This window comes from Lissotriton vulgaris, unplaced genomic scaffold (genome assembly GCF_964263255.1).
Source record: "Lissotriton vulgaris unplaced genomic scaffold, aLisVul1.2 SCAFFOLD_2397, whole genome shotgun sequence".
Lineage (NCBI taxonomy): Eukaryota > Metazoa > Chordata > Amphibia > Caudata > Salamandridae > Lissotriton > Lissotriton vulgaris.
In genome coordinates this window covers 172374-186413 of record NW_028253601.1, presented here as the reverse complement: position 1 = coordinate 186413, position 14040 = coordinate 172374, and the positions used below count along the sequence as shown (strand labels likewise).

The 14040-nt window shown below is 49.3% G+C and overlaps 1 protein-coding gene across 1 annotated transcript; it reads right to left on the bottom strand.

Moving 5' to 3' along the window:
* Positions 1 to 400: 400 nt before the first annotated feature.
* On the bottom strand, positions 401 to 13677 carry LOC147660911 (transcriptional repressor scratch 1-like). The gene is made up of 2 exons (XM_086951435.1): positions 13047 to 13677; positions 401 to 2750 (listed from the first exon to the last, which is right to left on the bottom strand). The coding sequence occupies exons 1-2, from the start codon at positions 13150 to 13152 to the stop codon at positions 2026 to 2028; spliced, it is 831 nt and encodes a 276-aa protein (XP_086807561.1). The 5' UTR covers positions 13153 to 13677; the 3' UTR covers positions 401 to 2025.
* Between the last annotated feature and the right edge of the window lie 363 nt (positions 13678 to 14040).

Here is a 14040-nt window from a genome sequence, read left to right as displayed (position 1 = left end):
CAATTAAAGCGATTATCCGCCGACACCGTGAAAAGGAGTCACTTTCTCCCCCCAGAAGCAGACAGCAGCAGACGCAGCCCCCCCGCCCCCCACCACATGACAAGAACAGCCCCCACACGTCAATTGTATCGCATTTATTGTGAAGTGCGTCGAAAGGCGTGACATCATTGTGCTTAAGTCATCCAAATACTGGCTCAAAAAATCATCCCTGGGGAGGAAATCTCCAGGAACAAACATAGTCATCTCTTTACAGCTGTAAAAATTAAGTCAACTTTTCCCTCGTGGTATTTACATGGCATCTTGCAACAATATACATTTTTTTAATTCCCTTTTTCAGTACAAAAAAAACAGAGGCCATCCCTTCTACCTGAATACGAGTTTAAGGTTTCAATTGTGCTGTTCGGTTCTTATTAAATCGGAAAGACTGGATAGGAAGTGCTTTGTCGGTACAAAATATCTGGACCAGTCCACATGGCTTTTAGAAACAGGGCGGCCTCCTCGCGCGGCCGCGCGCGCGTCCTCGCGGGTGCGTGGGACGCACGCCAAGGCGCAGTCTCTTCTCAAAGTCCCGCCCTCCACGGTTAATGCTCGATTCTCATTCGTTGACAAATAAAAAAATACAGAATGCTGTTGTGGCCGGGCCATTGTGGCTATTCCCCAAAATGTGCTATAAAATCTTACTAAACTGTCTCTTGGAGGCTACAGGCCTACACATTCCTACACCTACGAAGAAGTCAGAGGCAGGCAGTGCATACATATGGAAGAGTTATTTTTTTTTCAAGTTTTTTTTTGCTTTTTGTTTTTTGTTCATCATATATCCAAGAACACTACATTGGCAAAGTCCCTGAAATTCGTTACTAGTAAGAATACTGGATTAAAATGTACCTGATTTCTCAGTGATACTATTCCTCTTAAAATATCATGCATAACCGCATTATTGCTTCTATATGTCTCAGAACCAGATTCCTAAGAGAGAGAAATATTGCCCTCTGGTACTAATCTAAAGTTTTGGCAAACAGAATTTTTTTTTCTTTTTCTTAAAAACAGGAACAAAAATAAGAAAATAGAGCAGAAGAAAGATTGAAAAAAGCGTCATAAAAATTGGCATAGATTCAGTCCAGTGTGTGCATGCAGGCGCCATTTTTAAAAAAAGGGGTGCGAACGGGGGCGTCAGACGCAAAACGAAGGAACCAACAAAAATTGGGGGTTGTCTCTTTGAAAGTGACAAATGCTTTGGCATAGGCAGGGAAATACTGGCAACCCATATGAAGTAAACAGTGCGACTGAGAACTGAACAAGATGGGCCCCACTTGACTGGAAGACAGGCCAAGTGAAGCCCTCAACGCAACAAGTCCACAGTTACGAGATGTAAACAAAAAAAAGGCAAATCCGAGAATTAAATAACACATAAATAAATAAATAAATAAATAAATAGATAAATAAGCACATTATAAGTACATAAATAAATACTTGAGTTAATAAATACATTGATAGATTAACAGATATCAAGTAGAAAATTATTTACCAAAGATATAATTTAACCTTCAAGGCGCATACTTTTGTTGGGGGGGAGGATGGGGTGATAGGGGAGTGTGCATTGCTAGGACAATAATTTATTTCTTCCCAAAAAGGGTTTTCAACCCTCTAAGTTCATAGCTAAGACATTTTATGCCTTCCATGGCCTTCTGCTGGAGAAGCGGGGTGGCGCTAGGGTTTGCTAGACATTCCTTAAATAGGACCATGCTCTAGAATGCAAAGGAGGGGTTGGGGGGGGCGGGGGTGCAGAGGCATTTCTGAATTATTGGGCCCCTTGGAGGAGTCTCTTGTGACAAAGGGGTGATCCCACCGGAAAGAGGTGAGCTGTGTTGCTTCCGGTTCAGAAGATGGCTTCCCTAAAGTTCAAAGATGGCGGTAGGTGGTGGCATGTGAGTAGGGTCTTCCCTTGAGCCCCTCCTCCCCAAGAGAGGTGCGGAACAGGAGGTGGAGGTATTCTGAGGAGCGTTGGAGCCCTGCGCGGGGCCTGGGTCAGTCCTCCATGGGGCTGAGCGGCGGGATGGCCCCCTTGAAGCAGGCGGACTCGTAGTGCTTGTTCAGGTAGGACTTGAGGGCGAAGGTCTTCTCGCAGCGCTTGCACTTGTAGTGCTTGAAGGCCGAGTGGGTCTGCATGTGGGCGCGCAGGTTGGAGCGGTCCGCGAAGGCCTTGCCGCAGTGCGCGCAGCCGAAGGGCTTTTCGCCGGTGTGGGAGCGCATGTGGCCCTGGAGGAGCCAAGGCCTACTGAAGGCCTTGCTACAGATGTCACACTTGTGCTTGAGGTCATGGGTCAGGAGGTGCATGGCCATGGCGGGCATGGAGACGTAGATCTTGCCGCAGGTGGGGCACTTCTTGGCCATCTTGCTGTCCAGGCTGCGGTGGGTCTGCTTGTGCCGGCTGAGGTTGGACGAGGTGGCGTAGGTCTTGCCGCACTCGTTGCAGGTGTGCCGCTGGATGTGGCGCGCACTGCTCAGGATCTTCCTCCGCGACCGCCCGTCCGTGATGAAAAAGGCGTCCACCGTGTAGCCCTCGCTGACGGCGGTGTCCCCATTGATGTAGCCCGCCGTGATCTCCGAATGCGGGCTGTCGGGCTGGTCGGAGTCCGGCGCCCCGTAGTCGTCGTGCACCGAGGCGTAGATCGGCTCCGGGGACGGCACTTTGATGGTACTGTCGCTGTCGCCATCGTAGACGGACGGAGTGATGTAGTCGCTAATGTACCCTGCACAGACAAGGAAGACAAGAAGAGGTTATTGCTTTATTATTGATGAACCCTGGGACAATGTCTTAAAAGCTCTCTGGTTAATAGATGCAACAAGCTGCTCTACGCAATCCCGGCTTGGCAGGGTGGGGGGCTGGGAGTACCTGCCTCCTCGCACTGCTGCAGCTATAGGCTCTCTAAGGGTTCTGCCCATCACCCCTGCCCACAACAATCAGTGTCTTTCACTTGTCTCCCTCTAATGGAGAGCCCAGGCAGTCGGGAGTCACTGGAGCCGTCCCAGTCACTCTGGTACACGGTGTCTCTGTATAAATTGATAATGATATAATATTTATTAAGCACACGAATGCCCGAAAGGCGTCCTAGCGCTGACATGTATCAGATATAAACACCCAAAGGATCAGACAGCGGATGAGAAAGGCCCGGCTTTGAGCAGGTTTGTAAAACTAGAGAGATTCTGTTGGTTCTTAAGCTCCAAGGGAGTTTATTCCTCAACTTACATGTGGAATAAACTAAACTCCTCCCACTCAATGCATTAGTCCACTGAGCTGGTGGCTCGGTGGACTAATGCATCCAAGACAGGGACCTGTGTTTGTTCTCACGGTCACAGGTTCAAATCCTGGCAGGTCCACTCAGCTTTTCATCCTTCTGAGGTTGATAACATGAGTACCATTGAGTTGGGTAACAATAAACATCTGTTATTCAGCACCAAGATACCCAAGGGTGAGCGTGCGCTTTACAAATACACATTGTATTACTGTATCTTGGAATGGAAACTGTTTTCAATGCACACGAGTGCAGAGGTCTTCTTGGCACATACCAAGCGAACTTTTTCCTCAAATTCTCAGGGCCAGTCCCGAGAAGTGTTTTATGTGTTGTGCAGCGAGCCTTAAAGGTTGCGCCTCTCTTACCTGGGAGGCAGTGAAGCCCCACGAAGGCCTGAGAGGCCGGTTGATATCTGGGTGTTTAATGTTTTGAGGCGACGGGCCGCTGCCTTCTACAGTAGCTGGAGTGTATTTAGCGAACGTTGTTGGATTCACTGACAGAGGACATTACCGTAGTCCAGCCTGGACAGAACCAACGCAGTCACCACGGATTTCTGCAAATCATAGGGAATAAAGGGAAGGTTTTCTTCTCAAAGGGGCCGATTCACAGAACTAATCTGAGACAAAATTCTAAACTTTCTACTTTTGGTATTCACAGAAGGTATTTAGGAGTAGTACAGTTAGGATTTTGTCTTAAATCAGGATTTTGTCTTAAATTAGGATTTGTCTTAAATTAAACTTAAGTTTTGGTCTGAAGACAAAATTTTAATTTAAGACAAAATTCTAATTTAAGACACAATCCTAATTTAAGACAAAATCCTAATTTAAGACACAATCCTAACTTTACTCCTACTAAATGCCTTCTGTGAATACCAAAAGTAGTAAGTTTAGGATTTTGTCTCAGATTAGTTCTGTGAATCGGCCCCAGAGTTTTTAAGATGAAGGAAGAGGCAGAGATAAGTTTATTTATCTGAGCTCGAAACGAAAGATCAACATCAAAGATTACTCCCCGGTTCTTTACTTTCGAGACTGGAGTGGGATATCACATTATTATCAAGGCATATCTCCATGGCGATTAAATCAAGCAATAGCGGCTTGAAACAGAATCACGCAAAGCGGGAAATGCGATATTTATTGCGTTTCCTTGATAATATGCCCCGTTGCCTCAGCCGCACAATCCACCTGCCATTAAAAGTATGGCTAGGTCAGTTTCTGACCAGGCGGTACAAACCTGCAATGACCGCGGTTAGCGCGGTTATTTGATTGCATCGCAGGTTTGCTTGGGGCTTGATTATCTTGCGCTGCCATGTCAGTGCGGATTTCATGGGAGAAATGAAAGGGAACGCCTACTTTGCATGTCATCAGCGATATTCATCGCTGACATGCAAAGTGGCGTTTAAAGGGCTGCTAAAGCAAGGAAACACGCGTTCGCCTGCCCTTGTTGATACTGCAATAGAATTATCGCCACTTTTCGGCCTAAAACGGTCTCTAAAGCGGCGATGATTCTCTTGATAATACGCCCCCATTACATTCCATCCATTTGGCGACCTCACCCTTGCAGCTGTTGCAACATGCATCACCCACTGGGTGTGACCTAGTATCGGGAGGTCTCTTTCTGGGCCCTGGCAGTCTGTGGTTGAGACAGCCTCTCTGGGAACCCATGAAATGGACATTGGGGGCTCTACATGATATGGGGCAGATGTCTCATGCCCCAGAGTCCCTGACATAGCTGGACGTGATGACATATAGGGAAGTTGTCTCATGCCGAGACCTCGGAGCCCCCATCCAAAGCATCCCCCCCCCCACCCCCCTCTCAGGATGTCACACTGGGGCACTAGCGCGTCACAGGGGCCAGGCCTCTCTAAGTCCTGCTTTTAACTATCACATGGAGAAGAGACGAGGTCTCATTCGAGACCTCGGAGGCCATGTCAGGGGTGATGTCTCTGGACGCGTCACATCCCCACTGGGGCAACAGCATGTCATTGAAAGAGGTCTCAATGTTGGCAGTCCGGGATGATGTCTCGATAATCCCACCCCACCACTGGTTGACTTCTCACCATGACGAGGGGAAGAGGTCTCGTTCGAGACCTGAGAGTCTATATGCTGGGAGATGTCTCTATAACCCCACTCCATCACCGGCTGGTTTGTCCCTGTGACATGGGGAAGAGGTCTCATTTGAGACGTCAGAGTCTGTGCGCTGCGAGATGTCTCTATAATCCCACCTACGGGGCATCAAAATGTCTTCTAAAGAGGTCTCGCTCGTTGTAAAGCAGGATATTGTCTCGATACCCCCAGTCCAGCACCTGTTGCCCTGTCTCTGGGACATGAGGAAGCGGTCTCGTTCGAGACCTCAGAGTCCCTGTGCTGCGAGACGTCTCTATAATCTCACCCCATCACTGGTTGTCTTGTCACTGTGTCATTGGGGAGGTCTCTTTCGGTTGGTTTGTCATTGTGAAAAGGGGGGAGGTCTCTCATTCGAGACCTCAGACCCTGCCAGGGACCAGGGTCGGATTGGCAAGGCGGGCATTCGGGAAACGGCCGAAGGGCCGTTGTCTCAGTGCCCTCTGTGGGCCGGTTTTTTTCTCCCCTTTTTCAGTTCACAGAGAGTGCTCTCTGCTATCTGCTCTCTGTGAACTTGGGAAGGGGAGAAAAAAAAACGGCCCACAGAGCGCACAGAAACAGAGACAGAAATGAAAGCGCTTCACTGTGTGCCATGCAGTGATTATTAGCTGTGGCCTCACTTCACCCCCTGCCCCTGAAAAGCAATCACGCCAAGGGTGGGCTGGGGAGCGGTGATTGTCTGCGAAAATCGGCCTCCCTGGGGGCCAGGTGTTGCTCAGGCCTTGAGCCATTTCCACCTCGGCCCCCCTGGGGCCCACGCAGCCGAGAAACGGTGTTAATCTTAACACCTCGCCCACAGCCCCTCAGATTCAGGGCACAGTGGGCGAGGAAGAATGGGTCTGGCTGTGGGGGCTAGGTGATGTTTTGAACTCCCACCATCTTCACCTCAGCCTTCCCCTGTCTACCATTGTGCTCCCCTGCCAAGACATTGCCCTGGGGCCTGGAGGGCTGGGGAGGGCTGATTAATTTACTAATTGCAGGGGCCATACTGCTGTTCATGTGCTCTTGAGCTAAGTAGGTTAGTAATAGCAGGGGCTTCCCTTCTTTTCAGGTGCTCCTGCACTGAAGTTCTTGAATAATTTTGTGACAGATAGGGGCCTTGCTGTTTTTTTAGTTGCTCAGCATGTAGGCCATTGTCACCTTGGGCCTGTGTCCTGCGCAAGAACAGTATCCTCCCACTTTCATTCCTTATCTTTGCATAGGCATAGGTGGCCTAACGCCAGAGTTGCAGAGATGGGGATTCAAGTTTGAATCCCAGGGTCTGCTCAACAGCCTGTGATTCTGGGCAGATCACTTCCTCGCCCAGGCCCTTAAATAAAAAATCAGATCATGTGTACTGTAATTGGTACTCATGAATAGAACTCAAATAGCCTTTGTCTTGGGCTGAATTTACACTACATAAAACTGTCAAATGGCATGTTTTTTTGTATATGTTAGGATAAGGTAAGTATGGGTATATAGGGTATATGTTTTGGGATTCTGAGGTATATGTTTTAGGGTGATTGGGTATTTTAAGGGTTCAGGGATAGTTTTGGGGTACTGGGGTATTTTTAGGTTTCAGGACTAGGTTTTGGTTTTGGGGTACAGGGGTATTTTTAGGGTTCAGGGATAGGTTTGGGTTTTGGGGTACAGGGGTATTTTTAGGGTTCAGGGATAGGTTTGGGTTTTGGGGTACAGGGTATTTGTAGGGTTCAGGGATAGGTTTGGGGGTACAGGGGTATTTTTGGGATTCAGGGATAGGTTTGGGTTTTGAGGTACAGGGGTATTTTTGGGATTCAGGGATAGGTTTGGGTTTTGAGGTACAGGGGTATTTTTAGGGTTCAGGGATAGGTTTGGGGTTTGGGGTAAAGGGGTATTTTTAGGGTTCAGGGATAGGCTTGGGTTTTAGGGTGCAGGGTGTATTTTTAGGGTTAGGATGGGTTATGATTATGGGTTGCAGGGGTATTTAAAGGGACCATGGTGGGATTAGTTTTTAGGGTATTGCACAACTTTTTCTGGTTGGTTGTGTTTTGTTATCATGCATGTGGGCCCCAGAACGTGCTTCAGAGTTGGTGCTACATATTGTGTCTTACACATGGAGGACATGCGAAAAATTGTGAGGGATTGTTACACGGTTGGAATATTTAAAACCAATAGCACTAGTTGTTTGCAGGTCTCTTGTACCATGATTCAGAGAACAGAGTGTGTGTATTGCTTCTTCTATATAAGGAGGAAATTATTAGATTTCCTTCAATGGAATGGTGAAAATCCTCAGAACATCGCATTGGTTTTCATTGTTGCTGAAAGAATGGCATAAGTAAACATAACTAAAGCTACAATTGCAAACACAATGCCCGTATGGTTTATTGTGATATTGTGTGCTAGCTCACAAAACAACAACCAAATCACCCTTACCACTAAAAATGTGAGAAATAGGCAGGTTGCACACAGAATTCCACGTCAAATGTTGTTGCAATTTAATGTACACAATTTACCCAAGGAATGATTTTGCAGCATTATTCCAGATTGTATTACATTATGATATAGGCCTGAACATAGGTGCTCACAAACATTTTGCCAGGAGCAACAACATCTGGTCTGAGTTATGACCAAGAGCTATGTTGATACCAGATGAGTTGCAGTTGGGGGTAAGGTGAGTGTAAGGGAAGTGAGGCATATACATCTAGTTTCTGAATTGCACAATGTGATACCAACAACTTGGCATTAATACTGGTTTCGTATCTTAATCAGATCATGTGATCCTAGGCAATTGTTTTATTTCACTCCCCATGGCCCAGACTTTAAGGCAGCAACAGATATGAATAAAACTGTGTTTTTTGTATATAGACATCACCTGCTGACTGTGAAATAAATGTATGACTAGATTGTACAGATACATTTTTTCAGCATTCTTTACACCCCAGACTGCCTTTTCCTCGTTTGTGAATTCTTACTTTTGTTATTACATGTTCTATTACCAGAGATTCCAGTCTTACCCTTTTCCTTGACTTTGTACTAGATTTCTGGTTTATGTGATGATTAGAGTCTAGGACATAGCTGGTTAGGAAAGAGTATCCAACGACATTGTGCAGGGCGTTAAGACTGCAAGTAAGTATTCAGTTATCTGAACTGCAGTGCTCCTAGTCTTTACCCATGTTACTTGCTCTGTAAGCTTTAAAAGGCTTAATTTACTAAATATTTGTCTACAAATTAGACCTCAAAGAGTAACCAAATGGTGTTTCATGAAAGGGCATGCCCCTTAAATGTGGGCCACGCCCCTTAAATGTAGGCCACGCCCCTTAAATGTAGGCCACGCCCCTTAAATGTAGGCTACGCCCCCTTAATGTGGGCCACTTTTTCGTCAGTGCCCGGGCCAAATTGTGATCCCAATCCGACCCTGCCAGGGACGTGGTCTCTATAAACACATCACCCCCCCCCCCCCGCATCACATCCCCCCCCCCCCCCGGGGGGCATCAAAGTGTCTTTAAAAGAGGTCTCGCTCGTTGTAAACCAGGATATTGTCTCGATAACCCCAGTCCAGCACCTGTTGCCCTGTCTCTGGGACATGAGGAAGTGGTCTCGTTGGAGACCATGGCGTCTGTACTTTTGGAGATGTCTCTATAAACCCACCCCAGCACCTGCTGGGACATGAGGAAGGGGTCTCTTTTGAGACCTCAGAGTCTGTACTCTGCGAGATGTCTCTATAATCCCACCCCCTCACTGCTTGGCCTGTCTCTGAGACATGGGAAGAAGTGTCTCGTTCGAGACCTCAGAGTCCCTGTGCTGGGAGATGTCTCTATAATCCCACCCATCACTGGCTGGCTTGCCCTCAGAAAGGGGAAGAGGTCTCTTTCGGTTGGCTTGTCATTGTGAAAAGGAGGGAGGTCTCTCATTCGAGACCTCAGACCCTGCAAGGGACGTGGTCTCTATAAACACATCACATCCCCCCCGGGGGCACCAAAATGTCTTCAAAAGAGGTCTCGCTCGTTGTACACCAGGATAACGTCTCGATACCCCCAGTCCAGCACCTGTTGCCCTGTCTCTGGGACATGAGGAAGCGGTCTCTTTGGAGACCTCAGAGTCTGTATGCTGCGAGACGTCTCTATAAACCCACCTCATCAGTGACTGGCTTGTCTCTAAATCATGAGGCAGCGGTCTCTTTTGAGACCTCAGTGTCTGTATGCTGCGAGACGTCTCTGTAAACTCACCCTATCACGGGCTGTCTCATTATTGTGCCATTGGGAAGAGGTCTCGTTTGAGACCTCACAGTCCGTATGCTCTGAGATGTCTCTATAAACCCACCCATCACTGACTGGCTTGTCTCTGAGACATGGGAAGAGGTCTCGTTCGAGACTTCGGAGTGCCTACGCTGGGTGTTGTCTCTGCGCCCCATTCAGTGCCCGCTCGTCCCTTTCATGACTCGGGGACGGCGTTTAGTCTCCCGGGGTCGCCTCCTGGATAGCGCCCCTCTGCCCTCCATCCCTGCTCACGGGCCCCCAGCGCTGGGGCGTCTCAAGACTGAGGACGGCGAGCAGTCCCCTGGGTCCCTCTGCCCCCCACCCACCGCCCTTGGGGCCCCCAGCGCCGGGGGTCTCATGACTGAGGACGGCGTTCAGTCCCCGGGGTCGCCTCCTGGACAGGGTCCCTCTGCCCCATCCACCGCCCTGGGCCCCCCAGCGCCGGGCGTCTCTCCGCCCGGGACGCCGTGCCCGGAGCAGGCCGCCATCCCAAGGTTGGCGCCGCTCAAGGTCGGATTCCTCCGCAGTGTGCCTGCGCTTCCTGCCTGTTTCTCACACACCAGCACATTTTCTGCTTATGCAACAGACTGCAGACGTGGTGCACAAAAACGCGCACTGTTGAGCCGGAGGTATCAGCCGACCGTGCCCTGTGGGAGACGCTCGTGATGTTGGAATATATTATATTATGTGCGATGCGACGCCTGCTCGAGGTGCGTGCAGTGCGTGTTTTGTATATGTGCGTGCACGTACCTGTCCCCATTTAAACAGTTGTGTACATATTGCGTGCATAGTGCGTGTGGTTGGCGTCTGTGTGCTTAGGTGTAAGTGCGTATATGAGTTGTGTGTGTGCAGTGCTTGTACATCGCGTGTGCCTGTTTATTTGCCTGTCCTCGCACCTACTTGTAATCTGGGGGTGGGGTATGTGTGACCGTTTTGATGCGGTGCATTGGCATGTTCCATGTTTGTGTCTGTACGGTTGCGTCCTGTGCTGTGTATGTGGGATCTGTGTGTTTTCTGTGTCTCTATCAAATGTTTGCGTGTATTTTATGTGTATGCTTGCTTCGGTTCTGTGTGTTTGATGTGTGCAGCCCTATGACTGTGTGAGTTTGAGGGAGAATGCATGTTTTTGTGTACACGTGTCTCCTCTGTTTGTGTACAAGAGAGCCGGAGTGTATGCCTGCGTGCCCTTTATCTGTGTTTGAGTGAAAGGGTACGTGTATGTGTTTTGTCTCTGCGAGTGTGTCACGTGGATGTAGAATTTGTGTGCATTTTGAACATGCCTGCAAGTTAATTTGGGACATTATTCTGACATTGTGGGTGTGAGTGTGTGCACATAACTGTGTGTAAGAGTGTCTTCTATGTGAGTTTGTGTCTGTTTTCTGTAAACTTATGTTGTATGTTTATTGTTAGAGACTGAGTGTGTTGTGGTTATATGCGTTTGTAAGTCTGAGTGTGTGAGTGTTTTGTGTGTTTAAGGTGGAGGGATTCTGTGTGTATTTTGAGTACTTGTGTATCCTGTGTCTGTGTGGGTCAGTGGACATGTTTGTTTTGTGCATATGTGAGATTGATTGTGTGTCTATGCACGTCTCTTTTATGCATGTTTGTGTCTGCGAGGGTGTGTGCTGGATATTTTGTGTTTGTATGAGTGCCCGATTGTGTTTGTGTTTTTTGTATACATGTTTGTGGATGTGAGTCTCTGTGTGTGCTTCAGAATTAGTGATTTACAGACAGTGTATAGGCCTGTGTGTGTGCTGTGTGTGTGTGTGTGTAGAAGTATGTGTGTGCTGTGTGTGTGTATTATATGGGTGTGTACATATTTGTGTGTGTAGGAGTTTGTGTTATGTATGTGCCTGTGCGTAGGAGTGTGTGTGTTTGTATGTGTGTGTGCTAGCTATATGTGTGTACTATCTGGGTGTGTGCATGTGTGTGTAGGAGTGTGTGTTATGTGTGTGGGCATAGTAGTGTGTGCTATGTGTGTATATGTGTGTGTAGGTGTGTGTTATGTGTGTGTGTGCATAGTAGTGTGTGCTATGTGTGTGTGTTTGTGTATATAGGTTTATGCATGTGTGTGTGTAGTAGGAGTGTGTTATGTGTGTGTGTATGAGTGTGTGTTATGTGTGTGTGTATAGTAGTGTGTGCTATGTGTGTGTGGGTAGGTGTGTGTGCGCTCTATGTGTGCTATGTGTATTGTGTGTGTAGGTGTGTGTGTGTGTGTAGGTGTGTGTGTGTAATGCGCACCTCACACACCCACGCGCGCGCCCTGCACAAGCCCCGCATCCGTGCTGGCCACAGTTGCCCTTGAACTTGCAGCGGTGCAGACAAAGGCCTGGTTCTTGGAGCTGCTTCCTGCAGTCACAATGAGCAGCAGCCCCCCCTCCCCTCCCCTCCCCTCCACCTATTCCGGGCCCCCTCCCCCGCACCCCTCCTCTGGTACCCAAGGCTAATTTTAGTGCTGTTGCTGCTACAGAGCGATTCGGTTCCACAGATCTGCACAGTCAACAATCTTGGATGCGCGCAGCGCAGCAACAGGGCTTCCAGCGGCCCATTGTGTGCGCAGCGCGCTGCCCTGCCGCAGGGGTGGGGATGCAACGCGCCCCGGCAGCGCGGGCCCTGTGCAATACCTTATATGCGACACGTTATTTGTTATGTTATAGTCTGCCCTGCTCACACCGGAAACCAAACCACCGCCTGTTGCTTAAACAACAGGTGTTCCATCCCAGCACAATGGAGCTCATGTTATCGACCTTGTGAAGGTGAAGGGCAGAACCAGCCTCGCTGAATTCCAAGCACTGACCTGCTGGTTGTCCACAGATGGCTACAACCCCGGAGTCCACCACCCGCCAGGCTCCGGGCTGCAAACATTCCGTATTCACACAGAAAACTCAAGGCACGGCTCGTTTGTCTGCAGCCATCACTATGGATAGCGCCAAGAGGCGCTAGGGTGGCGCTACACCCTGGAAGATGAGGAAATAAAACTCACTATCCTACCGGATCTGCTGTATCATACACTGTAATGTCACGAGAGCCGATCCTATATCTCCCTGTGGGGTGGCCTGCTACGCTACACATGCATTGGAATTTACACAGAATGACCTCAGCTCCAAGGCAACAGAGCCCTGCACACAGATGGTGGCATGTCACGGTGTGATATGGCATGTTATGTCATTCTGCTGGGTGTTATGTCATGCACTGAACATTTATTTATTTATTTAAAGCATTTGCAGAGCGCAACTGTCCCCAAACTGGTATGCTGGCGCCATGCCTACATATATGTGCTATACTGCTGAATCAGCACGTGTACAACACGCAGGCCTTGCGCCTGTGTCCTTGCAGGCAGGACGGACATGCAGCGACAACCAGAGAGCAACAGTTGTTCAGACACTCATGCACCCACGCACAGATCACGTGTTGCTCACCTTTGCCGTGGAAGCGCGCGCTGAAGTCGTGCCGCGCACGGCCATAGGTGAAGTCGGCAGAGAAGGCGTCAAGCTTCACCTTCTTGACCAGGAAGGATCTGGGCATGGTTCCGGTCCGCAGCCGGGGGAGGGTGGGATGTTGTGGGGTGGCTGCCGCACAATCTTCTTAGGCGAGGTGTACAAAAATAAAGGGACTATATTAAAAATACAAAAAAAATGTTTATAAAATCAGAGTCCGGCGGAGGTCCTGTTGCTTGGTATGGATGGGTGCCCCCTGGGTGGCCCCTGGGCGCGCCGGTGGTGCTGATGCTGCTGCGACGGTGGTCTGCTCCCCTTGCCTCAGCCTGCTCTGGGCATCTTTCCCTTTGTGCTGTGCCAGAGGTATCTTTAATCCAGTGCTGCGGATTGCCTTTATTTTTTTTATTGCGTCTTTATTCTTGTCTCTGATGCTTTTTCGACGACCTCCTAGCAAAGCCAAGCCCGTGCATTCCAAAAAACACCATGTTCCGGCGTTAACCGCAAAAACCCGTGAAATTAATGTTCATAAAAAAGGTTACAAAAGGCGCTTGTATAAAAGGCGGCGGCGGCGGGTTCAGCACTGGACAGCAACAGCGGCCGCTCCAGGGGCCAGGGGTCCGCGCGTCTCTCCAGCCTCCTCCGCCGGGGCCCTATATAAGGCGCGCATCAGGCGCTGCATGCCAATGGGAGCAGCCCGTCTAATCCGCCCCCTCCCCAAAAACACATCTCCCGGGAGCGGCGGCAGACAGCATGATTTATTGACGCTGGTGCCCGTCACCTCTTCCCCGGCTTCTCTGCGCGCCTCCCCTCCAAAGGGGTCCGGGGAATCAGGCCTCTTAAAGGGCCAGGCACCGCGGTGTGGTGGAGGGGTCTGGGGTGGCGTCTGTCCTTCCACGCGGCTGCAGCTGTCATGCACTGTTGTGCTGTGTTGTGTACTCTGCGCTGTGCGGACTTGTTTTCTAAGTGTTGGGAGTAT